We start from the raw sequence: 27,516 nt of genomic DNA, 5'->3' as shown, positions 1-27,516 counted from the left end.
AGGCTGTTTAAAGACCAAAAACCTGGTTAGTTCTAACCAATTTTCATGAACTTGGTTCTTGATGCAATAACCAGGAAACCACCACCAGAGGGCAGATGAGGACGTTATGGAGGCGAAGAAAGGTGGAGAAAGCCAGAAGCACGCAGGCAGCCTAAATGTGAAGTTTACAAGAGGCAGCAGGTGCAGATGGCCTCTGATAAACTACTGAGTAATTCCAAAGGTAACACCGTCTACCCCTCACTAGGCTCACCTTTCAAAGGCCAGAGAAAGGGGGAGTGAACAAGAAGAACACAGCCTTGGAACCAGCAACCACATTGCAGACTCAAAGGACGGCGGGACTCTGGAGGTCAGAGGACTGTGGAAAAGGCCTCCTAACCTCTCTCCACTGTGAGGAATGCCCCTCCGTCCATGTTGAGGGGCAGTCTACTTGCTACTCACAGCAACTTTGGAGTAATTTCTCATAACTTCCGACTGACATCATCGAATATTTTAACACCAACGGTTTGCAAGTCGGCAGGAGAAGAGCTTTGGGGGAAAAGGGCAGGTAATTTTAAAGAGACATGGGAAAAATACAACGCCAAATTGAACAATGTTTGGCAGTAGTGACACTGAACAGAGGCATTTCCAAGTAGCAATAAGGACAGTCCAATTGTTCTCGCCTCTTGGTGTCCTTAGAGAAAGGATGGCCGGGACGCAGAAGCAGACAGTGAACTAAACAGGTGTGCAAACATTCTTCTGCTGCTCCTTCACCTCTTGTCTGCAGTTACTTGATGGGGCAGACAGATGGGACAGTAAGGGTACTCAGGGTTGGAGGTGAGGACAGTGGGGATGAGGAGAAGTGTCCGGCCAGGGTCCCACACTGGAATTTGGGACATATTCAGTCTGACTTAGAAGAGCTGCAGGGGCCCAGGCACCTGTACAAAGTCTGCCTTTTAGCTGCCCCCTCCCCCCCCCCATGCCAGGCCAGAGGACAGTTATCTTCCAAGGCCAGACCAGCTTGACTGTTTCAGGACTTAGAAAGGGGGTATGGGAGATGTTTGTGCCACATCTGGCCACCAGCAGCCAGCGGACAGCAGTTCCAGGTAACACATGTCCTCAGAACAACACTAGTATGCTACACTAAAGGAGAGCGGGGAGGGGAGATTGGAAATAAGATGTGCTGTGCCCTTGGATCGGTGGCTTATGTTTAGTTTCTCTGGGGGAACTGACAGGCAACCTTTGTCCTCTGCCAGCAGCAGGCAACCTGTTGGGTTGGTAGGAAGGGTGATGGGCATTGTTCAGGGATGAAAGCAGCCTTGGGAGACCTCTCAAATGCCTTCATGATAAATGCATTCTCAGCAGCATCTACTGTTACAGTTGAGAAGGCAAGAGTAGCTTGTGTCTTTCTCCTTCTCCGTTTAAGCAAGCGCAGAACCTTCTCCAGGGTATGGCACTCCAGAGAGAAAGTCTGGAATATGAGCGACCAGGATTCTGGAGCAGAGCTCAGACCCCCCTGCATGGTACTCCAGAGAGAAAGCCTGGGATATGAGAGACCAGGATACCACAGCAAAATTCATACCTCTCTGCATGGTACTCCAGAGAGAAAGCCTGGGATATGAGCGACCAGGATGCCACAGCGGAGCTCAGATCCCTCTGCAGCAGAGTGTTGGGAAAGATAGAAAGACTGGACTTTTCTAAATTTACATACAGCTATTTTGGGCCAGACTTTGGGACATCACAGGCACACCCTGATTTATTATGAAGACAGCAGTCAGGTTAAAGCAGTTCTGGGTATGAACAGTTATTTCATCCAGGCAACTCCTTCAACGTCATCCTGCCTTTCTCCCACTGAAAAAAGAGTGGACTATTACTGTCTTACTTTATTGTCACTCTGACAAAATATCTAACATAAGCCATTTAAAAGCAAACATTATTTATGAGATACAGTGCTCCAAGAATGTGCTTCCAGTAACCTGTTCCCTCCAGCCAGGTCCCACCTCCTAGTTTCCTCAAGCTTCCCAAATAATGCCACTGTTTGGGAGCAAGTGTTCAACTTCTGAGCCTTTGGCTGGGGCAGTTCACATCCAAGTATAACCATTCATTGTGAGAGGCTGGAGAGATGGCTTAGAGGTTAGGAGTACTGGTTTTTCTTGTGGAGGACAACATTCAACTCTCAGCACCCGCATGGGTGGCTCACATTTATCTGTGACTCCAGTTCCAGGGGACCCAATGCCTTCTTCTGACATCTGCAGACACCAGGAATGCATATATATACACAAGGGGAAACATTCATACAAATAAAATAAGTAAATCTAAACCAAACCCAATTTCTTTTGCAAGAAATATTTCCTTTTTTTGAGTGCAGAGTTTGCAGTCCAGCTCATCTTCCCCCCACCCAGGCCTGGAACAGTGCCCGCTCACCTTTTCAGGTCCTCAAAAATGTCCTCAGCCTTTGCCTCAGCCACGCGCTGTGCTAGCTGATCCTGGATACCATACTCAGTACACCAGCTTCCTCCCACACTCACTGCAAGATACAGGGTGACAAAGACACTTGATGCTTCTAGTCTCAGCACTGAGAACTCACATCAGAATACCCAGCATGCACAGAGAAAAAGATATACTGCAACAATAGTTTCCCAATCAGAAAACTCACTTCTCTACCCTCTCCTTAGGAGATATATTTGTTTAGGTGATCTTTGTGTGACTGCCTGGAATAGATCAACCACTCAAGCTAGTGCAAAAGAAGTGAGAGAAATCTGGTAAGGAAAACAGCTCTATAAGCTGATAAGCCCAGGCACCCGGGGAGCCGGGACATCCAGAATCATCTCCATTACACAGACTCACGGGGAGCATCCTAAGCTCCTCTGTGTTATCTCTCATGGCACCCCTTCTCTTTCGGACCCAAAGAACCAACTGTTCTGGGTATCTGTCATCTTGTTTCCCACTTTGCCATTCAGAGGCAAGGACCAAGTTCTCTGTGGTTGCAAAGCATCCTCTTATTACTTTTAAAAGTGTTTGGTAGTTCTCCTAATTCTAAGTTACAGAAACTTTCCAACCTCCATAGAGAGTCTACAAAACTTAGTCTTGCTTTGTCTTACTCGGGAAATTAGAAAGTCGTTCCTTCTAGAATTGTCTGTGGGTCTGCACTGAACTCAAGAGGAAGGTGTTAATTGGCAGGGTGGGGATTCTTTTCCTGTACAAAGTTTCTTCCCAGTGGGGAAAGGGAAGGAACCATGGGGGGTATAGGGAAGAGCCTGCTGGGCTGGCTAATGCACCTACATCCTGTGTTTGCTGAAAGTCATTTCAAGAAGGCAGGCTGAGTAAGCAGAACCTCTGAGTCCCATGGAGGCTAAAGGGCCATGTTGACACCACTGTCCTGTCTTTTCAAGAAGAGTTGATGGCGGTCTCCAATCTTCTTTCTCTCTCTCTGTTAATTCCTTTGATTTTCCCTCGTCTGTTCTTGTTGGGGTAAGTGCAAGGGATTTGGGAAAATGTGTGCTTTGCGGCTTTATTAGTGACTCAAAGTGGATTTGTTCTCAAGGAATGAATCAGTTTCAATTTGCAATTTGTTTGCACACAAACAGTTTTCTCTCTCTCTAACACCCCATCTGGATGCCTTGTGACAGATCTAACACCTCATGTTTAAAGTGAGCCAAGAGTAAAGACACCTGCCACATCCTGCATCAGGACCCTTTGCCCTTTCGGAGGACTACATGCCCTTTGCCTTTGGGATGTAATGAAGGTGAGAAATTCAAAGTTTGTGACAGTCACACGCCTAAGCACAGGCTCCAGGGAGGGACAGGAGTGAAGAAAGGGAAATACCCAGCCCGTGGGAGCTACTGGAATGTAAGTGAAGTAAGATTAAGAATTAACTTCCCCAGTACTAGATGATGACATGTAAGCCATGGTTAACTACAGTGAGCAGGAAGTGGCCATTGCCTCGGAACAACCTGGTGGCCCGTGCTTGGCTCTCCTCTTTTTTAATCATGTGGGTGCTGTGTTCTTAAACTGCCCCTACCCAGCTAAGGAATGGCGTTCCTGGCTGTCCACACTCTCAGCCTGATTCTGCACGGCCTGGGATCTGCCGAGCACTTCACCAGTAGGACAGGGAGCATAGCCCAGAGGGAAGCCTGTAGTGCAGGCCAGAGGCACGCCCCACTTATGCTGAGAACTAGACGTGATTAAGCCAACTGGAGAAGGCCTCGTGACACCCTACAGACTACTCCAGGTACAAACATCCTGGATGTGATTAATGCAGTGGCTTACGAAAATGATCAGTTTCATATCCACTACCTCTGGGCTTCACCTAGGAGCCGTCAAAGATCTGGCAGGGTCCCCGGGCCCTTCTTAAGGGAGGAAAGGGGAAAAAGAAGGGATGGCTTTATTTCTTGGCATGAAATTAATATGTAAGACAGAAACCCCTTTGGAATGACCCTCAAGAGAATCTTCTAGATGGCAAAGAATGAGAGCAGCTACCCAACTCCACTGGTCTTTTCTAAGCTTTGAGCAAAAGCAGTGTCTTTTGAAAGCATTCTTTGAAAGCCCCAATTCTTTATTCAGATTTAATACACAACTTTTGACTTAAATGATTAAGGAGTCCTTCTTATCGCACAAAAGGGTTAAGGTATTTAAGCTGTGTACAATGAAAAGGACAGATGGATACTTGCATGCAAGCAGCATATCCTGAAGAATTCAAATAGTCTAAACAAAATGGCAAACATTTGTGTATACAATTCACAGTATAAAGAAAGTAGATCATCTGCTGCATCAAAGGCATGGGTGCTTCCCGACACAAGTCCTTGTACGTTAGGATGCTGTGGATGGCATCTAACATCTGGTTCAGACGTGGGCACTAACACATTTGCAGTTGTAATAGGTGCACCACAAAAGATACAGGGAAGATAATCCAGAAGGATATTTGGAGGAACAGTCAGCTTTGCACCCCAGGTCTCCAGCCCAGATTCTGATTAGTATTAGTTCACAGCTAACATACACTTTCAAGCTGAGCTTGCTGGAAAGGCACCAAAGGGCAGGCCAGCATCACTCTACCTTTCACTCATGAGCAACACACAGGCTAGTGTGTCCTTTCTTGGGCAGCAAACGTGCCAATTCTCATTTCTGCTCTGTTCCTGGAGTCAGCCTATGGATGTCTCCTATTGCCTATCTTTGGATACTCTGCGTCTTTTATGGCACCATTCCCCAGCCTGCACCACCCTCAGGGTCCCAACACACATAGAGCATCAAACACACTGTCTGGACAGATTTTGGTAAATTGTGGTGGCACAGCACGGGGTGAGGGTAGATGGCTAAGACTGTGACAGAGCTGAAACTTACCATTGGTTGAGCCGATTCCTGGAGTGGAGTGCTCCAAGGAGCACAGGGCCCAGGCTGTGATGAGCACCCTCCAGCCCATTCTCAGGCAGCCTGCTCCCACGGGGTCTTCTGCTCAGCCTAAAGACCACAATTGGCTCTGCTGAGTGAGTGCTGGTGGGAAGATGTCCACAGAAGGGTCCTGATGCAGCCCAGCCCGGCCCTCCCTCCCTCCCTCCCTAGGAGCCAGAGCAGTGAGCCTTCCCTGCTCTCATTAGCATATTAAGGGCAATGAACCAATGACAAGGCACCCCTGAAAAACATCCCGCAAAGAGGAGCCCTAGTAGGCTAGAAGGCTGTTCCCTCAAAGGTGAGTATACCCTAAAAGGACAGAGATCAACAGTGTCTCACTAGAGGGAACAGAGTATTAAGTACTTCAAAGTCCATGCCTTTGTGACAAATAGCAGGGTGGCCTGTCATCTGCAATGCCTGGTCAGTGCACACTTTTAAGGTCATCTTTAAGTGACAGAAAACAGTTTTGCTACATCTGGTACCAACTGTGGGACATGGAGGGATGGAGGTGTAGTTAAGTGATAGAGCATGTGTCTAGGCCTTGGGTTCAGTTCCGCACTAGAGAGAGGGGAGTTGGGGAGGAAGAAGGAGGAGAAAGAGAGAAGGAAAGAGAGGGGAGGGGAGGGGAGAGATGAGGTACTTTGGCACACATGATTGAATTACAAATGATGCCTATCTCTTCTATAATCTTCCATGGTTCTCATTTACTTCAAAATAAAAATATCTAGAACAATGGTTGAATGTCTCAATGTTGCCGCCAAATGCCTTTGTTCCTTTGACCGTTTGACACGTGGGCGGACCCCATTCCCTAACTGTTCTCTGTCTGGACAGCATCAGCAATCATAGTAGAGATGGTGACAATGTTGTAGGGTTTGGCGACCTCTGTGATTTTTCTCTCTTAATACTTTGTGAGCACAGGGAATCCACATGACCACCTTTATCTAAACTGTTTCAACACTTTTTTAAAGAAAAGCACAACACACATATGTTCTCTGGGGAAATTTATTGGTCTGAATTTTTCTAAAAGGTTTGTTTGTTTGTTTGTTTGTTTATTATGTACACTGTATTCTGCCTGCATGTATACCTGCAGACCAGAAGAGGGCACCAGATCTCATGGTTGTCACCCACTATATGGTTGCTGGGAATTGAACTCAGGACCTCTGGAAGAGCTGCCTGTGCCATCTCTCCTGCTCCTGAAAAATTTTAAACAACTTAAATTTTTTCCAGCTTATAATACAATTACATCATTTCTTCCCTTCATTTCTCCTGCCCCTTCCACCTTGCTCTCATTCAAATTAATGCCTCTCTCTTTCTCTCTCTCTCTCTCTCTCTCTCTTCTTTCTTTCTTTCTTTCTTTTTTAAACGGTGTCATGAGGGGCCGTCCAGGACAGGGTTTCTCTCTGTAGACCAGGCTGGCCTCAAATTCAGATATCTGTTTGCCTCTGCCTCCTGAGTGCTGGGATTAAAGGCGTGGATCACTACTGCCTGGCTGACACTTTTTCTTTAGTTGCTGTCACACACACACACACACACACACACACACACACACACACACATACTCTTCAAATATAAACACAACCTGCTCAGTCCTTAGAAAGTTATTGTATGTATGTGTTTCAGGGCTGACCATTTGGTGTTGGGTAACCAATTGGTGTGCTCTTCCCTGAGGAAGAAAGGCTGTTTCTCCGACTCTGATACTTGTTTCTTAGTTACCTGTAGTTCTTTGTCTAGGGTTGAGACCTCCTGAACTTTCCCCCGTCCATGTCAGCATGTCTCTTGGTGTTGTTCCTGTTCAGGTCATGGATAGCAACAATGCTATCCAGGAAGGTAAGTCTTCATGGGTGTAGCTTCTCCAACATTTCTAGGGGACACAATCTCAGGACAAACGTCCTGGTCCCCTCTTATGCAATGTTCCCTAAACATTTTAGCTGGAGTGCTTTGCCTATACTAATATAAATGCTCTGTGATATAGACAATGGACACACATGCACGTGTCATATTGAAGTATGAACCGCATCATTTGAGCCACTATGCTACTTTTTAAAAATCTAGATCATATACACACATTATGAATGTACAGCACAAAGGCAAATTCAGAGACCTGGTGCCCAATGTACAGCCTCTCTCTTCCCTGGATCTGGGGTAAAGCAGATGTTCTTTCTCCTGGGTACTTGCAACATGTTCAGTCAGCAGGGAGATCTACTGGGTACTTAGGTATTCTAGTGACATTGAGCAGCGCATTCTTGATTGGAAACTGCCGAATACTCCCGGAGCTGCTGAAGCCCCAGCATGAACATGGAGTGGGACCTTAGGAAGGAGGCACTGGTCCTGTGCTGTCCACCTACAAGGGTTCCTTATACCCTTTGACTCTTTGGTAGAATCATCTGCAAACCACAAAGGAAATGCACAGACTAAAGCACAGAAACCCAGGGAAGACACTCAACTCATTCTGGCTCTTGCTTCTGTCTGGTCACCTGCATTTTCCCTTCAGACAGGGTAGCTCACGGGGCAAGCTCTATAGGATGTCGTCTCTGTCAGGAAGATAATGATAACTAAATGAACACGTGTATGGTAAACATGCTTAGTGTTTACACATGGAGCCGCTGAAGCCTAAGCTTATAAACACGCCTGAGTGAGGAACGGAAGGCTACTTGGGTAGAGAGCTCCATGGTAACTGAGTGGTGTCATGGTGTACTGGACACACTGACCGTCCATAGTAGATGCCACTGGAGTCCTTTGCCTAGACTATACCCATAGGCAAAGCACCAGTGCACCCTGTGGTATTGGGAACTCAGTTGTGGCCATCAATGTCCCTTGGAAACAAGGTGAATTTCTGGGTTTCATTTGTATATAAAGCCCACAAGTGCTGACACACGCCTTCTAATTTAGAAATGAGCTGAAGTGCTGCATTTTCTCCAACTCCAACCACCTACTGGTGGCCCCTTGTCCAGGATTGGGTGCTGGGAAGAGGCAGGTCTTAGTCCCGGGGTGCTAGAGTATAGAATCCAGTATTGTTCAGAGTGCTGCTGGCAACAGGGACTTGGACTGCAGGCAGGTGGTTTCCCTGTCCCACTGTCCCTGGACTTCTTATTGATTGCCCAGTGATTATGAGGAATTCTGGTTTAGTTGCTCTCTCCCAAAATGCTTAGACTAAGAAACCTTAATAGAGCACTTTTCCTCTGCAGACTGTTAAGACACCTCACTCAGTTATGATACAGGTTAGAGCTTAGATGCCCCCAGAAGTCCACATGTAGACTTGATCTTTATCTGCTTGGATTGGAGGGACCTGTAAGATATGGGCCTGGCGGAAGGAGGCTGGTTACTGGGAGTGTGCCCTTGAAAGGGATACTGATGTCTCAACCTTCCTTCTGCTTTTTGCCTAGCAACAGGTAAATTTCATTCATTTGTGTGTATGTGTCTTTGTGCGCACTCATATATGCCATTGTATACATATATATGGAAAGCAGAGGACAACTTCCTGAGAAGTTGGTTCTTCCCTTCCACAGTGTGGGCCACCGGTTCAAACTCAGATAGGGCCCTTACCCCCTGAGCCATCTTATCAGTCCCAACCTTTCTTCTTTAAAAGCTGCTCATCTCAGATATTTGGTCACTGAGAAGGAAAGCTAACTAACTTTTTCATGTTGGGCCCATGATAAGAAGGAATTTTCCCATATAAAATGGCCTTATTAATCCAGGCTCCATACTCTTAACCCAGTATAACTTTAACATGGCAAAAAGTCTAACTTTCCCCTGCAGAAAATAAGGATGTACTATCAAAATTAATCCTAAACTATAATGTTCAGGAAATTAAAGTTGCCAGATGAATATGTGTATTAATACATTTCAAGTAATCATCAAATAATACATATTTATTTAATGCTATAAAATATTTTCATTACAAAGTTGGTTATAAAATTGTTAGAAAATATACAAATTTACAAAGATTGAAATAAAAACCACCCAGAGCTAGCTGGGTTTAGACACATGCTTCCTGGTCGTCTTTGTCACACTGAATACCAACATCCCACTGGTTTTGTTATGGTACCCACAATACTTGTCCTGTAGCATTAGGAAATGATGCTGTATCAAGCACAGATCATCTACCAATTCCCTATTCATTCACATTAAGAAATCCTTGAGGCAGAGGCAGGCAGATCTTTGTGAGTTCGAGGCCAGCCTGGTCTAGAGAGCGAGATCCAGGAAAGGCGCAAAACTACACAGAGAAACCCTGTCTCGGAAAAAAAAAAAAAAAAGAAAGAAATCCTTAACTTATAACAGTACTAAGCTTTGACTATAACCTCTAGAAGAAGTCTTACAAGCATAAGTAGTACATCAAAGGGAGCAGTTTCAAAGTTTCCCACAGATAGTAAATAGCAAATTGAATACCAGGAAGTGGTACTAATATCCCCCCCACTGCTACCACCAATGTCCAAGGGACCCTAATTTATCATCTCCCAGCTAAAGACTGTTCTTAGAGAAAAATCCACAAGCTCAATCTCCCTTTTAGATTCTCCATCAGAAACCACACAAAAGCACAGAATTGGAGTGTGGCATTAGAAAAATGGCAGAGTAGAAATCTGTGACTTCCCCATGTCCCCACATAATTCCAACTAGTAACTTTCCAATAGCAAGATGACCACCCTGAATTCCCCAAACTCCAGAGTGAGGCTGTGGTACCCACTGGGCCCCAGAGAGATGCAAAACCATCAGAGAATGACAGTCAGGGTAACTATGAGGCTGCTCTACCAAGCTCACAGGAGCACACGTGGAGAATTCCTCTTTGATTCTACAGTGGAGCAAACAGTTGGGAGCTGGGCATTTGGCTCCCTCACATTCTGAGACTTTGTAGGAGACCTACTTGGGTCTGGTCTCTTCTCATGGGACAGTGTGAGCAGAGCAGAGCTGGCCTACGCAGGGCCATTGGAATGAAAGAAAGCGGGATGAGCCTCACTACAATCAAAGTGTGACTGTTGGGAGCCCACCCTTGCAGAAATGGTAATGCCATCAAGCTTTGCAATGGTTGCAGTGCATGCAGGCATACAGAATTTCCAGACAGACTCACTATACAAGGATGGCCATGAGCGAAAGCCATGCTGTGACGGCTGAGGTACGAATGCATTCAATATACAGACAATGATATAGAACTACAAGGGTCAAGAACCTCCTATCAGGCCCTCACAGCAGTAGTAAAGGATGGTGGTTACCAGAGGCCTGGGTGGCTGGGGAGGAGTTTCCAGAGCTGTCCAGACAAGCAAGCCTAGCAACAGAGAGCAACTAATCAGTTGCCCAGGAGGGAAGGCAGAGGAAAAGGTGGGGAATGACTGCATGACTGAACTGTCTAAAAAAACCCTCTAGACTGTGTGCACTTTGATGTCCCAATGAAATCTTTAAAATAAAAAAATATAGAATTATATCTCTTAAAAACAATGGATGCCATTGGCCGCTGCATCTGGTGAAAGAACCAGTGTTCTTGCCCCAAGACTAATGCTGAAGGCTTTTCAGGCTTCCTTCTAAGAGCAGGTTTCTTTGTGGCAGGATGCTGGGCAGGACAGTCTGGAGACCTGCTGGGCAGGAAGGTCCCTGCTGGACCAAGGGAGCGAGTGCCACAGGATAACACGGCTGCTTGGACATTGGCACAAGTGGCTGCACTAAGAATTCTTCATCCCTGACCTGTCTCAGGACAGTCTTCAATCTCAGTTCAAGACATGGCTACCAGGGATGTGGGTTCTGAGGCCTGGCAGGCAACCGTCAGGGGTATCTTACTGGTTCCAACATTCAGGAAAGTACTCTTCAAGCCTCCAAGTCTTAGGCCATCAGAATAAGTAAAAACGCATCTCCGAGCCTCAGATCCCATGCTCTGACGGCAGAATTTCTCTGCTCTCGCACAGTCTCACCTCAGGATGGGGTTCCACAAAGTAGCTCCGAGCTCCCATGATCCCACTCCGAGCTCCCTCCCTTGACTACAGCTGTGAGATACAAGCTATGAACACTATGCAGAAAGTTGTGACAAGAACCAGAAAGACCACAGCCTCTCGACTGCCGAGGAAGGCTTCTTCTCCCTCGTGTTACGTTACTGTAACGTCATCGCCGTCAGAACGTGGCACGGCGGTGACGTCAGTGACTAGTGAGGCACAGGCAGAGAAACAAGCTTCATAGGGAATGTCCTGAAATTTCATTTGCATCATGATTATGAGGCTTTATCACGGCACCTGGACTGCCTTTCATGACAAGCCAAAGGAGAGAGAAATGCTTCAACAATGAAAGAATCCCTAATTCTAAAATGTTAGTTTAACCAAATATATCTTATTAAATATCAGAAGAGCCAGAGGAATGGTGACTCACATCTGTCATCTCAAGACTCCTACTTGGGAGTGGGAGGCTCAGGCGTTCAAGGCCAATATTAGCTACAACTCATTCAAGGCCAGCTTTACTGCAGGGAAACCTGTCTAATCAAAACTGAAATGGCAAAAAAGAATCCCAGCAGCGCTTGAGGAACAGTACTTTCCCTAAATAATATGGAAAAGCCCAAAAAGAAATGCTCTACTTTGTTTTTTCCTCCCCTCCCCTTTAAAAAAATCTCATCCTAGGCAACTTAAGCTTTGACTCTGACGCGAAAAAAACAGTTTCTGATGCTACCTCATGGGTCACCCGGCACCTAGTCAAAACAGGAAGCCTGCTAGGGTGTTTTTGGAGAAAGCACACCCTCCAGGGTGAGCTAGCTCCAATAAGGAGCAGAACACAGCTAGGCCCATGATGGCCAAGCCTCAAGTGCTTTATGCAAAACAATGTGCTTTATAGAAGGGTAGATCTGATACTGTGAAAGAATTACACAAAATTACAATTTAAATGACTGGGGGTATAGTTTGGCATAGAGGAGTGCTTGCCTAGCATGTGCCCAGTCCTAGGTTTGATCCTGAGCACTACAAAAACATAAAGTAAGTTATAACCTAAAACCAAAGCGGGCTCAGGCAGAGAGTACACCAAAGGACCAGTTCAAGATGGGACCTGGGTTGGCTGGGCTGGCCTTCGGGCCCTCAGGCTCCCAGTGTCTCCAGGCTCTGAGACTGCAGGTTCCCCAGGCTCTCCGGCTCCGCAGGCAGTGAGAAGGGGATGAACTTGACCCTTCAGGAAGTTGGGCAAGGCTCCACGTGCTGCAGCTGTATACTCAGAGTGTGGTGAGAAAACAGGCATGCTGCCGGGGACTGGGGGTGGGGGGAGGGGGCTGTCCATTTGCACTGAGCTCCCAGACGCGTGGGGTGGGAGGGATGCGCACACTCACATCGGAAAGCAGACAGTCCGCCATACCGGGGACTGAACGGGCAACTAGCGGGGGAGTACTCCTGCGCATTCTGACTGCAACACCAGTTCTCTAGGGATGATGATTTCGGCAACTTCCGTGACCAACTGCTATGGAAACTTCAGACAGGGCTGGGAGCTACTCAGGGGCAGAGCATGTGCTTAGCACACATAAGGCCCTGGTCTCATCTCAAGCACCCAAGGAAAACAAAACCAACAAAAGACCCTATAAAGAAATCAATTCCACCTTTTCTTCTTAATGGCTTAAACCCAGGATGAGGCACAGGTGGTGGATTTGAGTACGATGAAGGAATGATTATCCAGCTATACTTCATTCATTCCACTTGGCCTTTAAGCAGCACAGGGGGAGAAATAAGCCCAGCAGTACAGGTCTGTGGTGCTGTGAGGACAGGCAGCTGACTGACCACATCACCCGGTGCTTCTCTCATCACGGCAAACATCTCTGCGCTCCCAGGTCTGGAGAGGCGGTGCTAGGACAAGGCTGGGATGAAATACTGAAGGGAGATGTCTTCCAGAAGCAAGTCAAAATGAACAATTCTGTTACTCACAATATCTAGGAGAAAAAGACCCGGATGTTAATGACAGCTTTTCATCCTCACCTATCACGACAGATTCTGTACCGTGGACACCTCCTATACTTGCTTGTTCCCTCTGAGGGCTCACGAGGGGTCAGAGCACAGGCTACTGCCACCCACTGGGGACAGCGTGAGTGATGAAGAATGAAGCTGCCCAGGCTGTAGGGGAGAAATCAGGTTGATTTAACCAAATTAGCCTTCCTGGTAAAAGCAGGTACCCACAGTGAGGTGACCAAAGTGTATGGACACGGTCTGAGTGCTTGTGGTCCTGTGCACTCTGATAGGCTGTACCACATAACACCAAATTCTCCCGTGTCCCCACAGATGCTCACACAGTCTCTCCTGTGCTTTCTTATCCTGTGTTGGCTGGTTTTATGTGAATTTGATACAAGCTGGCCACCAGAGAGAAGGGAGCTTTAGTTAAGAAAGTGCCTCTGTAAGACTGGGTTGTAGGCAAGTCTACAGAGAGCATTTTATTAATTAGTGATTGCTGGGGAAGGGCCCAGTTCATTGTGAGTGGGCCGATCCCTGGACTGGTGGCCCTGGGTTCTATAAGAAAGCAGGCTGAGCAAGCCATGAGGAGCAAGCCAGTAAGCAGCTCCCCTCCATGGCCTGTGCATCAGCTCCTGCCTCCAGGTTCCCGAGCTGCTTGAGCTCCTGTCCTGACTTCCTTTGATAACGATAAGTGCTGTAGAAGTGTAAGCCAAATAGAGCCTTTCCTCGCTAAGCTGCTTTTGGTCACAGTGTCTCATCACAGCAATAGTAACCCTAACTAGGATACATCCCTTTTCTCTTTCAGAACAGCTGGTCCTTGACAGAGCTACCCAGAACTCTCTGTTCCATCACTATATGGTCTAGTCCCAGGTCATCTTCCTCGGCTTTGTGGATGAGAGGTCATCCTGGGCACTTTCCACAAAGGGAGGGAGGTCACATTTATGTGACCTTGCTATGCTTTTTTTAAAACAAAACAAAACAAGGAGACAAAGAGCCTCGGGAAGCTCTTGATGAACTTCCTAGATCAGTAGAGAGAGCAGGTGAAGAGGAAAAGGGCAGTGTGCAACCAGAGTTAGGACGAGGACTAAACCATTAATAACCGACAACCAAGGAGACTTTGGTAGTGAGCACAGGTCAGGTGGGCAATGAAAGGAACGGAAATGGCTCAAGCTGAAACTCAGATCTAGGAAAACGCATATACCGGGCTCTGATTCTGTCAAATGTGATAAAGTCAGGGCCGTGAGATAGTTTGCACGGTGCAGACAGCACCATAGGCAGAGCCCACTGCCCTACAGGACGTCAACCAGGCCACTGCCAGTCCAGCACCTCACTGCTCGCCACCACTCTTCAGTGTCTCCAGATACTTCTTCTAGCTCAAGGAAACTTCACGACCTGACTGCCCATGGCGCTCGAGTTCCCAGAACTGGGTATATCTGCACTTAGAAGACCGCACGCATATTAGGCTAGAGGGAGTACTGGAGACGCAAACTCACTGCACACAGCCTTGGTGGGAGTCACTTGCTGTCCTGCAAGGAACTGGAGGAGCTTCCTTATGTCGATGTGCACCTGGGCCATGTCTTCTGGGTGTCTGTTCTGAGAGACGCTCTCAGAGGCTGAAATGACATCATTTTTTTTTTTTTAAATCCAACATCTCTGGACATAACAAGGAACTCAGAAATATGCAATGGGTGTTTATGAACTGATCAACCCCATAGCTCTTTTTAGCAACCTAGTAGACTACAACTTGTAAATGTCACTCATTCAGTAGGTATTTGAACTGTTTAAAATACTGTGACCTCCAGAAGAGCTTCACTTAAAACGTCTTGAAGTATAACTCAGACACCTCTTTGCGCAAAAGAAAATTGTAGTTCAATATGAATTCAAAGGTTGAAATGCAGACGGCTAATGCCAGACTTCTAACTCTACATAGTAGAACGAAAAACAGAAATCAGCCTTTCCAGTGCTGATAACCTGCTTTGTGAAACAAAATGATTGACACCAAGTAACTCAAGTCAGGGCTGGGTATGTAGCTCAGTGGTAGATCACTTCCCTAGCATGCAGAGGCTCTAGACTCAGTAAGTACTACAAACACAACAGCATGAAAGCCAAGGTCATCCCACACACCACTGTCACAGCCTTCATGCTATGGATTTCACTGTGCTGGAGCAATGTGCCCCTCACTACAAAGTAAATGTTTCTTTCAAGGCTATGGTAATATCTGTGCTTATGTGAAAGCAAACCTACAATAACCAGTCATAATTCTAAAAGTGATGGTGCCATCTGATCTGTTTAGCAACACATGTATATCAAAAAATGGCCCTCCCATCATTCCAGACACCTTTCCTCTGGCTCTCTGGCCGCTTCCATTTGAGAAGAGGACTCTAATTTGGGCTCACTGCTCACCAAGCTGCACAACCTCCTTTAAGGCTTACTGAACTGATAGCACATTTCTTCCTGACCTTTATAAGGTGAAAAGTGTGACCAAATTCATCTGTATCATATTTGTATCTGCCAATGTAACTTTATAGGGATTGAACTAAGTAGAGGAGAAAATAAGAAACACAACTTTTGACTCCAGTCCAGATGAGAATCTTAACCTTTCAGAGCACAGTGACATATGAAGAACTGTTTTGGAATATTTGTTTAACTATGTAAAGATGTGTTGCTGTTTTACTTTGCCTGCCTAAGGCACCTGATTGGTCTAACAAAAAGGTGAATGGCCAATAGCAAGGGAGGAGGTACAGGTGGGACTTCCAGGCTGGGAGAGTTTAAGAGAGGAATTAGGCTCAGGGAAGAAAGAAAAGAGACACCAGGGGCCAGACAGACAGACACAGAGGAAGCAGGAAAGTAGGACATACAGAATGAAAGAGAGGTAAAAAGGCCTGAAGATGAATAGAAACACATTCAATTAAATTAAAAGAGCTAGTGGGACAAGCCTAAGCTAAGATGAGTATTCATAGTTAATAACAAGTCTCTGTGTCTTTATTTGGGAGCTGGTTAGTGACCCAAAGAAGATGCCAACTACAAAGAGCTATTGAATTCTTGGAAGTCAATGTTTGCAACCTGAATGCCAGAGAAGGGAAACACCCTTCTGCACACCCTCAATGCCTGGTGGCCTGGCCTCTTGCCTAGTGTTAGCTGCCCCATTATGTCACAGGGACAAGAAATCTAATCTCCACCCCTTCTCAAGTGAAACAAAGAAAACCAAATTTCAACATTTTCATTAAGAAAATCAATATATATTGAAACAATTTATTTATTAGAGGCAAAATATAACCCACAAGAAAACTCACGTAATACAGGGTTTCCAAGATCCTTAAAATGAGTTGTCACACATACCAACTCAGTTTCTATCTTTAGGTTCAGTTCTCCGTTCAGGTTTGCTTCAATAACCTGCAAAATAAATAAAATTCAATATTGGAAAGAGGAAAAACAATAACATGTGGGCACCAGCTTCCATAAAAGCTGGGTAACAAGGCAGTGCCACAAACCTAACACCTCACAGGGCACTGAAGCCCCCAAGGCATCAACCACAGAGAGAAGTTCTGAGAGTCCAGAACTCAGAAATCCCCTAAAAACCAAGAAGGTACCCCCTAGTGGAGAACTCAGACGGGGGTGGGGGGTGGGGCCTTGCTGGGACACTCTGCCAAGAATCAGGGATCTGGAGGCCCCAGCAAAGTAATGAGGGTGGAAGGGAGATGAGGCTCCCTTACAGCAGGCATGGAGTGAAAGGATCCTAACTGAACAGGACGAGTGCTCTGGCAGGTAAGAGAAAGAACATTATGTGGGTAGAAACGATCAGGAAGGATGGATCAAACCACCAAAACTATGTACCCTTCAGAGATGCCATTTCCTCCTTTCTCATTTAATGCAAGAAGCACGGTAGGTGGTCTCTATGGCTCTTGCAAGAAGAGGGGCCAGGGACACCTCCCCACACCATCATCACACTTCTGTGCATGAGAATCCCTGAGATCTGGTTAAGACGGACTTTGGATTCGGGTCTGGGCCCAGACTCTATACTTCTGACCAGTTTCCAGGGCATGCTAACACTGCCTGATTTCTGACTGTGTCCTGTAGCAATGCTTAGTGACGTGCTCTGCTGGATGTGACTGCAGATGTGATGTTGGGAACGCTCTGTAGGAGCAGCTCACTGGAGAACAGAGGATTTAGGGTGAGCAGCACTGTGATGCAGTGAGGGGGCAGCTAAGGGAAACCTGGGGCTGGAGGCATTGTGACCTATGATGGGGGCAGCAGTGCAGCTGTCACAAGCCTTTTACTGCTCTGGTGAATGCAGAGGTGGTTTATAGTGGGTACCAGTACAATTAGTCAGCAGTCAACTAACGGCACTTAATGATGATTAAGGGAGCCACAGGGAAAAGCAAGATCTTACCCTGATGCTCAGGAAATTGAGTATGTCGATGTGCATGATAGTACAGATAACTGTACAGAAATCAGCTCTGAGTGGCATGTTCAGGGAGTTGGCTGCTGTTAATTCTTCCATATGCTGACCAAATGCACCACGTATCCGGCACTCTGAATCATGTGTGAGTCAAAATCTAATGTTCCATGACTCAGACTTTAAGAATTTGAAGATGGGCTGGAGGGATGGCTTAGAGGTTAAAAGCACTGGCTGCTCTTCCAGAGGTCCTGAGTTCAATTCCCAGCAACCATGTGGTGCCTCACAGTTATCTATAATGAGATCTGGTGCCCTCTTCTGGCATGCAGGCAGAACACTGTATACATAATAGATAGATAAGTAAATCTTTTAAAAAAAAAAAAGAAGAAGAAGAAATTGAAGAAAGCATTAAAAGTACGCATGCCTGCAGTGAATCTAGAGCCAAAGCAAGCTGCTTTCTTAATAGGTATTTATTTCTAACACCACAGTTTTTCAGAAGCCATCAAATTTACAGTTGTTGGAAACAAATGGGCCACATGTGAGCTTTACAGAGCTCCAGGGAGAGCCCCAGAACATTCACAAGCATTGCTGTCTACATTTTGTTTTGGTGACTTACCATTCCAGATTATAGGACAGTGGGTTAAAAAATGACTAGAGGAGCTCTGGGTTACTGAAAGAAGTCTTAACATGAAGGCTTCTGACTCCAAGGAAGTGACTAGAGGAGAAGACTGGGAGCTTGGGAAACTCCGTGTGTAATGTCAGAAGCTCAACACAAGAACTCATCTCAGTTCAAAGAACCCACCACGTTTCGTTTCTAGAATAAGGAAGATTTGGAGTTTAGAAACTGTCTGGAATAAGCATGGCAGACACCATGTGCTGACGAGTTTCCAGGCATGCTGATGCTGTATGTCTTAACCTACAGCATGACTACAGAGCTGTGCCAGCAGGTGACTTCCTTTCCTCTCACTGACCTAGGATCCCGTGCCCGCCATGCCCAGAGGATCGCCCTACTGACACGGATGCCCACTTCCCCTTTCCAGATTAGGTAGCATGTTTGTGTTACTGGTTGGCAGAATGCTGACTGACTGTAGACTGCATATGGCCTTTCTGTAGACCAGTTAGGCAGATACCAACAACCAAACCAGAGACACAGTGTTAAGGCAACAGCAGCCCCAGCCCCTTCTGAATCCGGACCTCACCCATCTTCTATGAAGTGTCTTTTTATGGGACTCAGTCATGATCTGTGGTGATATATTGTGTACACTAATAAACTTGCCTGAGGATCAGAGGACAGAGCCAGCTACTAGATTAGACATAGAGGTCAGGTAGTGTTGGCACACACCTTTAATCCCAGCACTTGAGATCTCATGCCTTTAATTAGGAAGCACACATGCCTTTAATCCTAGGAAGTAATTGGCAGGGCAGAGAAAGGTATATAAGGCGTGAGGAAACAGGAAATCACTCTCTTTAGGCTGAGGATTTTGTAGAGGTAAGAACTACAAAGTGGCTGGCTGTTCTGCTTCTGTGATCTTTCAGCTTTCACCCTGACATGTGGCTCTGGGTTTTTTATTAAGGGACCATCTAAGATTAAAACAACAATGATCCTTTACTGACGGGTTGTCAGTGAGGTTGGGAGGTTTCACCATAAATGTGGAAATAGACCACAATAATTTCCTAACTTTGTGAGGTCTTTATTCTACAAACTATTAAGACATGCCGCTTCTCCTGGAGGCATCTACTTAGGTCTTTAGAATTCTGGCTTCCCAGGTACCCAGAAAGATCTCATATGCATCTGGCTATTTGGCGAGCATTCCAGAAGAGAAACAACTGCCATTGCTCTCACTACTCACTTCTCACTCTCCACTTTGCTGACTCATTTCCATGGAACAGAAAGAACAAGCAAATGGATCCCTCAATTAAGTGCCTGACTTTTCCCTCTGGGCCTCTTGAACGTCCTAGAAGTCCCGGGGTACCTTAGAGGAAGCCGGCCTGACAACTGGATCAACACTGTGGCAGTGGCAGTGAACACAGCTGCCAGCACGGCGTGAGCTACTTCAAACGAAACTATTTTCCATTCAGATGGCAGCTCCCAAGACTACTGCTCTGAAGTGAGGACTCAAGAGAAAACAACACCATCTAAAAGAACCCACTTTCTAGGTTTCAAAATCCTTCTGTGATGTAACGATTCCTAGGAGCTAACTGTTACTGCCATCCATGCAGTAACCCAGCAGTTCTGGACTACTGAGCGACAGCCCGACCCTGGACTCTGAGACACAGAAGGTTAAGGAAGGATTTCCCTTCCTTGAAGCTGCACTTCTGGAGATTCCAAGATAATGGAGGATTTACAGGCATGCTGGAGAGCAGCTCAGTGCGGGGAGTCTGCTGCGGGCAACACGGAGCTTGGGCTGAGCACTGCCGATGGCTGAGCGCTTCCAAGGAGAAGAGGCACAGCAACTGAGTGTAAAACAGCCCGAAACAAAACCTGTGAAGGGCTCTAAGCGGGCAGGTGACAGGGCCAGCCCAGGATGGATCAGCCCGGAGGGCCCGGCTGCCAGAGATGTGGCCTTGGAGGTTGGGAAAGTCAATGTTTGTGGGTCGGGTGGGCAGGGGCTTCGAAAAGATTCAGGAACACGATGGAATGTCGTTTTAAGGAGTAAATAAAGGTGGAATGCGGGATATGCTCATGTGTGAATATGATGATAGTCCACATGATTTTCCATCACTGTTGTGGTATTCAGGGGCCTCCAAAAATATACAGGAAAATAAGGGGAATCCATCTATGTTAGTGTGTGACGTGCCCATGCATATTAACATGTGAAGATACTGGGGCTTCGACTACTCACGCAGCTCGGCGGTAGAATATGGGCTTAGATTGCATGCAGCCTTCCGTTTAATCCTCAGCATCAAATAAGGGACCAACAAAAACTGCAATGTCCGTCCAAATTACAAGAAACAAAATACCCGAACTGTAGGAACCAGCTCCTGGTGTACTATAAACACGAGGGATCGAGGGCAAGCTGTCCCCAGTGAGAGAGAGCTGAAAGGCATTAGAACAGGTCCCTGTGGGCCAGATCTCAACCCCGAGCTCCGTCCTCCCCAGCGGGGCCTCAGGGAGAGAAACCTACCAACTGAGACACCTCGTGGTGGTGAGGGAGCATCCACACCTGGGTCTACAGTGAAGCTGCCACTTGTCCCACCCACATGGCTAGAGCTCACTCCCGGCTTTTTTTCAGGAGTAATCACTTACAAGTTGATTGCTGATGTTTCTCATTTTTTCCACAACACTCTTCATAGTCTTCAAGGCTGGTAAATAAATACTGACCTAAAAACCAGTAAGAGAAGTCACAAGCAGGCAACAACTGTGAATTGTACTTGTATTTAAATACTCAGAATCACATTTTTAATTTTCTAAATAAAGTTCCTTTAAAACTTTGAACATTTCACTACCTTATTCAAGGAAATAAAGATACTTGGATACCTGGCTCCGGTTACCATGGTGACCATACTCCCAAGAGCATTGTTCTGGTTCATGAAGAAACACAGTGCAGAGATACCTATATATAAGTCCAAGGGGAATACAGCTCAATTGCTGAGCAGGAAGCCTTCCTCTGGGAAATGTTTTACAGGACTCAGGGGCCTTCTGTGTACTGTGCAACACACACAGCCAGTCATTATCACAACTCATTTGCGCTATGGTACCAACAGTGCTGTATGTAATGTTGGCTTTTTCCAAACCTATAAAGACACCTTCTAGTCAACTACACATTTCATCCAGTATCTGTTTAATTTCTTTACATATATGCAAGAGACAAAGGACCATCCTCTTTATTTGCAATGGCTCTGAGGTTCCTAGGTCACTGTTAACCTAAACTCCAAGTCAACAAAATGCCTTTTCTGGCTCGTTCATCAAGGCCTGTGAAACATGAGTTTGTGCGAAGGCCCAGAGTCATGGAAAGTACAGACTGTCTTCCAAAGCATAACTTAGGCTCTGTTTCCTTTGTCTACCAGCTGTCAGTGAGCAAGGCATTTGCACTCCTGTATGGAAAGTATGGCAATTCTAAATGGGAACCGGCTCTTTAACAGGATCTACACAGACAGCAAAAGGCACATGCTCACGCCTGGAGTCTTGTTAAATGACTCGCATTCTTTTCAGAAACTATACAAATTCAAACAAAACACACCACAAGATGACAACTAGCCCTGGAGAGCTCAATCCTGCCCTTTAGTGTGTGCTGAACAACAGACAACACTTACATCAGAGTCTGGGACAGACGGCTCTTGTAAGTCCTTCCACAATCTTCGAGGAATAACCTTTATGGGGATATCATGTGTCACAATTCTACTGCTGCTCGATGAGGACAACTGCTAAGAAAAAAGTCACAATATTTTATGTTGTCAATGCTAAAAGAAAACCAAAACACAAGAACTGATGCTAAACCTTTTGAATTCCAAATGGAATGTTCTTAATTCATCCTCTCAAAATCTATTCAACCAATATTGTCGGCATGGTGCATCTGTTCTGCTGTGGGTCCTGTGAGTCTGAGAAGTGTGGGGAATGAGACAACGAGGCCCCAGTGGAACAAATGAAGCAACTAGAAGGCAAGTGTGCAAAGCTGCACCAGATGCTCATCAGAGCCTGAAGAAAGCACAGTGGGGAGGAGGCTGAATGAGGGAGAGTGGGGAGGGGGCTGGATGAGGGAGAGTGGGGAGGAGGAGGCTGGATGAGGAAGAGTGGGGAGGAGGCTGGATGAGGGGGAGTGGGGATGTAGCTGGATGAGAGAGAGTGGGGAGGAGGAGGCTGGATGAGGGAGAGTGGGGAGGAGGCTGGATGAGGGAGAGTGGGGAGGAGGCTGGATGAGGGAGAGTGGGGAGGAGGCTGGATGAGGGAGAGTGGGGAGGAGGCTGGATGAGGGAGAGTGGGGAGGAGGAGGCTGGATGAGGGAGAGTGGGGAGGAGGGGTGGGAGGGAGGTGGGAGGAGGGGGCTGGATGAGGGAGAGTGGGGAGGAGGGGCTGGATGAGGGAGAGTGGGGGAGGGGGCTGGATGAGGGAGGGGGGGGGGGGGGGGGGGGGGGGGGGGGGGGGGGGGGGGGGGGGGGGGGGGGGGGGGGGGGGGGGGGGGGGGGGGGGGGGGAGGGGGCTGGATGAGGGGGAGTGGGGAGGAGGGCTGGATGAGGGAGAGTGGGGAGGAGGCTGGATGAGGGAGAGTGGGGAGGAGGGGCTGGATGAGGGAGAGTGGGGAGGAGGGGGCTGGATGAGGGAGAGTGGGGAGGAGGGGCTGGATGAGGGAGAGTGGGGAGGGGGGGATGAGGAGAGTGGGGAGGGGCTGGATGAGGGAGAGTGGGGAGGAGGGGGCTGGATGAGGGGAGTGGGGAGGAGGGGCTGGATGAGGGAGAGTGGGGAGGAGGGGGGGGGGGGGGGGGGGGGGGGGGGGGGGGGGGGGGGCTGGATGAGGGAGAGTGGGGAGGAGGAGGCTGGATGAGGGAGAGTGGGGAGGAGGCTGGATGAGGAGAGTGGGGAGGAGGCTGGATGAGGGAGAGTGGGGAGGAGGGGGCTGGAAGGAGAGTGGGGAGGAGGCTGGATGAGGGAGAGTGGGGAGGAGGGGGCTGGATGAGGGGGAGGGGGGAGGGGGGGGGGGGGGGGGGGGGGGGGGGGGGGGGGGAGGGGGGGGGGGCTGGATGAGGGAGAGTGGGGAGGAGGCTGGATGAGGGAGAGTGGGGAGGAGGGGCTGGATGAGGGAGAGTGGGGAGGAGGCTGGATGAGGGAGAGGGGAGGAGGGGCTGGATGAGGGAGAGTGGGAGGAGGAGGCTGGATGAGGGAGAGTGGGGAGGAGGGGGCTGGATGAGGGAGAGTGGGGAGGAGGGGCTGGATGAGGGAGAGTGGGGAGGAGGAGGCTGGATGAGGGAGAGTGGGGAGGAGGAGGCTGGATGAGGAGAGTGGGGAGGAGCTGGATGAGGGAGAGTGGGAGGAGGAGGCTGGATGAGGGAGAGTGGGGAGGAGGGGCTGGTGAGGGGGAGTGGGGAGGAGGAGGCTGGATGAGGAGAGTGGGGAGGAGGCTGGATGAGAGAGAGTGGGGAGGAGGAGGCTGGATGAGGGAGAATGGGGAGGAGGGGGCTGGATGAGGGAGAGTGGGGAGGAGGCTGGATGAGGGAGAGTGGGGAGGAGGCTGGATGAGAGAGAGTGGGGAGGAGGCTGGATGAGAGAGAGTGGGGAGGAGGAGGCTGGATGAGGGAGAATGGGGAGGAGGGGCTGGATGAGGGAGAGTGGGGAGGAGGCTGGATGAGGGAGAGTGGGGAGGAGGCTGGATGAGGGAGAGTGGGGAGGAGGGGGCTGGATGCGGGAGAGTGGGGAGGAGGGGGCTGGATGCAGGAGAGTGGGGAGGAGGGGGCTGGATGTGGGAGAGTGGGAGGAGGGAGAGGGAGAGGGGCTGGATGAGGGAGAGCTGGGGAGGAGAGGCTGGATGAGGAATAGTGAGGAGGAAGGGCTGGATGAGAGAGAGTGGGGAGGAGGCTGGATGAGGAGAGTGGGGAGGAGGCTGGATGAGGGAGAGTGGGGAGGAGGCTGGATGAGGGAGAGTGGGGAGGAGGGGGCTGGATGAGGGAGAGTGGGGAGGAAGCTGGATGAGGGAGAGTGGGGAGGAGGAGGCTGGATGAGGGAGAGTGGGGAGGAGGGGCTGGATGAGGGAGAGTGGGGAGGAAGCTGGATGAGGGAGAGTGGGGAGGAGGAGGCTGGATGAGGGAGAGTGGGGAGGAGGGGGCTGGATGAGGGAGAGTGGGGAGGAAGCTGGATGAGGGAGAGTGGGGAGGAGGAGGCTGGATGAGGGAGAGTGGGGAGGAAGCTGGATGAGAGAGAGTTGGGAGTGGGCTTGATGAGGGAGAGTGGGGAGAGGGCTGGATGAGGGAGAGCTGCCAGAGGGGACTGAAAGGACAACCCTCGGGAGTGATGCTTCAGATGACACCAAAACTAAAGAGGTACACAGCCTCTGGGAAGCTGACGATGAGGGGACAGGGTTTCAGGCAGAGTGTCAGCATCCATAAACCCAGGAGACAGACAGAGGCAAATCTGCCAGGTCACCTAGACACCACTGTGTGCCACACCCTCAGCATTCTTCAGTTTCTGCACCACTAAAAAGATAAACCATGTTTATTTCTAGAAGCATCTCTAAAACTCAGAAACCAAAGTATTGCCAGGAATAGTGGCACACACGGCACACAAGAGGCAGAGGCAGGTGGATCTCTGTAAGTTTGAGGTCTACACAGTGAATTCTGAGACTGCCAGAGTTACATAGTGAGACCCTGTCTTGAAACAACAACAACAACAAAAAATAAACCAAAGTATCTTGCATTCTTACTCAGAAAAGTTATTGTATATTATGATCTTGCTTTTCCTTAAGAAAGTTTATTTAAACTCAAACTTAATATCAGAGCCTGGGACAGAGGGTTCTTATAAATCCTTCCACAATCTTCTAGGAATAACCTTTATAGGGATAGCATGTGTCACAATTCTACTGCTGCTGGATGAAGACAACTGGAATTACTCAGAATGCTCTAATTAGCTCTAAGAACACACACCCAGTTATGAAGCCAGGAATTAACTTCTATAGCCAGCTTGAAAACAAATGTAATACTCACCCCCAGATGTGCAGAGCACACATAAGAAAGGAAAGCTGTAAAGGTAATGGGGGCCTGGGTGGGTTGGGGCAGAGCACTAAAGAAAGGAAAAGTTTCGAAGAGAAACTCCGTGTGGAAAGTCTAATTAATGTCACCAGCCTGGGAACTGGGGGAAAAAAACGACATATCCAGAGAAGTCAGAGGGTAGTAATTTATGATTTGGCTCCAAGATAGTTTGGGCCATATGTGAAAAGCTATAAACATGTTAGGAATTACAAATACCATCTTGTACATGTGTTTTTGTGTGTTCTGAGGAGAGGCTGTTCACTAAACTCATCTAGTAGTAGCATCTAAGACAGATGTGTTGCTGAAGTACGAGGACTGTTTATTTAAGAATATTACAGATGATGAGATAGGAGGGGGGAGTTTTAAGATGAAAATGGATTGAAAACATCTAGACAAGATGACAACATCCTAAAAGAAAGAGGTTCTAACTAGTAGTTTGATTGTTTGGGAAAAGCAGTATCCTGCTGAACACTGTGCAGTCAAGACTTTGTTTAAAAATGACTAGGACAAGGTACACTTCTCACATGTTAAGACATGAACCAGATCTTATATTTTGTTTTGAGACAGGGGGGTCTCTATGCAGTCCTTGAACTCAGAGATCTTCCTGTCTCTGTTTCCTGAGTGTTGGGATTAAAGACATTTGCCACCTTGCTGGACTAGATCTTATATATATATATTTTTAAGATTTATTTATTTATTTATTTATTTATTTATTATACAGTTTAATGTCTGCATGTATCCTTGCATGCCAGAAGAGGGCACCAGATCTCCTTACAGATGGTTGTGAACCACCATGTGGTTGCTGGGAATTGAACTCAGGACCTCTGGAAGAACAGCCAGTGTTCTTAACCGCTGAGCCATCTCTCCAGCCCCCTAGATCTTATATTTTAAATGAAACGAATTTACTTTCAAGAATATTGTTTGAAAGCTCAGGCTTATAACTAACTCCCTATACTTTCTAGACCAAAACAAGGCATTCGTATAAAAAAAATTCAGAAATCCTTTTCCTCTCACTTACCAGCTCTACAGACACTGTAAGACAGGGAAAGTGTTTGTTAGTCAGCTTGATTTTCAAGGCTCTGGCGTTCTGGGCAGTCTTCAAGGCTCGGGATAAGTTTTCTGATGTTAATTCTAAATAAATCTCATTGTTTTCTGCGGAGACTCCTTCCATTTGAAATTCACTAAAAATGTTCTCCTGCAGGACAGAAACAGGCATTTATGGCGTTTTCAGCACTCCTGGCTGGAGCCCAGGGCCTCTGGGTGTTCCTGCTCACCTGCTCCAGTTCACACCACATGCTCACCCCACCACTGGCCAGCTTGTCCGAAAGGATGAAGTTCAGCTTCTCCGGGCTGATGCGGAGGGTGCAGGTTTTGGCAAGCTTGGCTATCATGTTACTGACTCCTGTAGCAAGGAGGTTAAAGTGAGCCGTTACTAAGCCGCACTCCGGGTAGCCTACAGGTCATCTTGCCGAACTTCTAGTTCAGGGATCACACTAGTACTTCAACGCCGCTCACATCTTGCCGGAAGACCCTGCGAGGCACACAGCCCGCAGCACCAGGGTCCAATAATGAAAGTCTCAGTGAGTAACTGACAACCGGGGGCCACATTCCACATAAACGTGGGGGCAGCTGGGTACCGCAGAACAGAACTGCCTGCGAGCAAGGTTAGGCATAGTCCCGGCGGAAGAAAGAGTGAGGAGGGATCACTGCAAAGGGAAAGGTCCCCGGTAGACATCCGCCCCCGTCAGGGCCGCCCTCCCAGCCAACGGGCCCCAGCTGTGCCCTCCACCCGGCCCATCCTCTCACAGGGCTGCAGCCGCACTCTCCGCTCGCTCCCCGCAGCCCTGCCAGCTCACGTGTGAAGTGATTCAGACAAGCCAGGTCCACGATCTTGGCGCGAAACTTCATGGCGGCTTCTAAGCCGGTAGCAGCTTCGGCCCAAGGCGGGCGAAAGTCCCTCCGGGAGCGTCCCGGCGGGGAAACGCGAGCGCTCGCACAGAGGTTCCGCTGAGACGTTGCGGCCGGAGAGGTCCGCTGGGCGCTCGCTCGCCCAGGTTAAAGGCGGAGAGGGGGGGCCGCCCATCCACAACCTTGGCGACCCTCACCCCTCACACCCCGGGTGGAGGGAAGCGGCTCCGAGAAGTCACGTCCTGAAAAACACCTAGATCCCTAGCAACATAGCATTTTGAAGTTTTGAAA

The 27,516-nt window shown here is 48.1% G+C and overlaps 2 protein-coding genes across 4 annotated transcripts in view; both read right to left on the bottom strand.

Moving 5' to 3' along the window:
- The window catches only part of Pkd1l1 (polycystin 1 like 1, transient receptor potential channel interacting), a 121,580-nt gene extending 116,188 nt beyond the window's left edge, over window positions 1-5,392 (bottom strand). Inside the window, exons 1-2 of the mRNA XM_037208839.1 lie at window positions 5,314-5,392; window positions 2,401-2,503 (exon numbers count right to left, since the gene is read on the bottom strand). Of these exons, the coding sequence (XP_037064734.1) occupies window positions 2,401-2,503; window positions 5,314-5,392 (182 nt within the window). The remainder of the gene's footprint in view (window positions 1-2,400; window positions 2,504-5,313) is intronic.
- Window positions 5,393-9,209: 3,817 nt separating this feature from the next.
- Window positions 9,210-27,280, bottom strand: Hus1 (HUS1 checkpoint clamp component). Of its 3 annotated transcripts, none has more exons than XM_028890990.2 (8): window positions 27,174-27,280; window positions 26,592-26,719; window positions 26,336-26,512; window positions 21,898-22,008; window positions 20,891-20,965; window positions 16,541-16,640; window positions 14,741-14,860; window positions 9,210-13,231 (listed from the first exon to the last, which is right to left on the bottom strand). In XM_028890990.2, exons 1-8 carry the CDS (start codon window positions 27,223-27,225, stop codon window positions 13,149-13,151), a joined length of 846 nt encoding a protein of 281 aa, XP_028746823.1. In that variant the 5' UTR covers window positions 27,226-27,280; the 3' UTR covers window positions 9,210-13,148. The 3 variants fall into 3 exon arrangements, with proteins under 3 accessions (XP_028746823.1, XP_028746824.1, XP_028746825.1); XM_028890991.2 differs by having other exon boundaries at window positions 21,898-22,005; XM_028890992.2 differs by having other exon boundaries at window positions 27,124-27,265.
- Window positions 27,281-27,516: the final 236 nt, after the last annotated feature.

Source organism: Peromyscus leucopus, chromosome 10 (assembly GCF_004664715.2).
Source record: "Peromyscus leucopus breed LL Stock chromosome 10, UCI_PerLeu_2.1, whole genome shotgun sequence".
NCBI lineage: Eukaryota > Metazoa > Chordata > Mammalia > Rodentia > Cricetidae > Peromyscus > Peromyscus leucopus.
This window is presented reverse-complemented; position numbering and strand designations above follow the sequence as displayed.

Excerpts from the sequence above, each read along its gene's own strand:
- Hus1 (XM_028890990.2), bottom strand. The coding sequence starts at position 27,225 with ATGAAGTTTCGCGCCAAGATCGTGGACCTGGCTTGTCTGAATCACTTC. Across the intron at positions 22,009-26,335 it reads TTACAGTGTCTGTAGAGCTG|CAGTTGTCCTCATCGAGCAG; the intron begins GTAAGTGAGAGG and ends CTTTTTTCTTAG. Across the intron at positions 14,861-16,540 it reads TCTTGGAAACCCTGTATTAC|CCTCTGAGAGCGTCTCTCAG; the intron begins GTGAGTTTTCTT and ends ATGTCATTTCAG.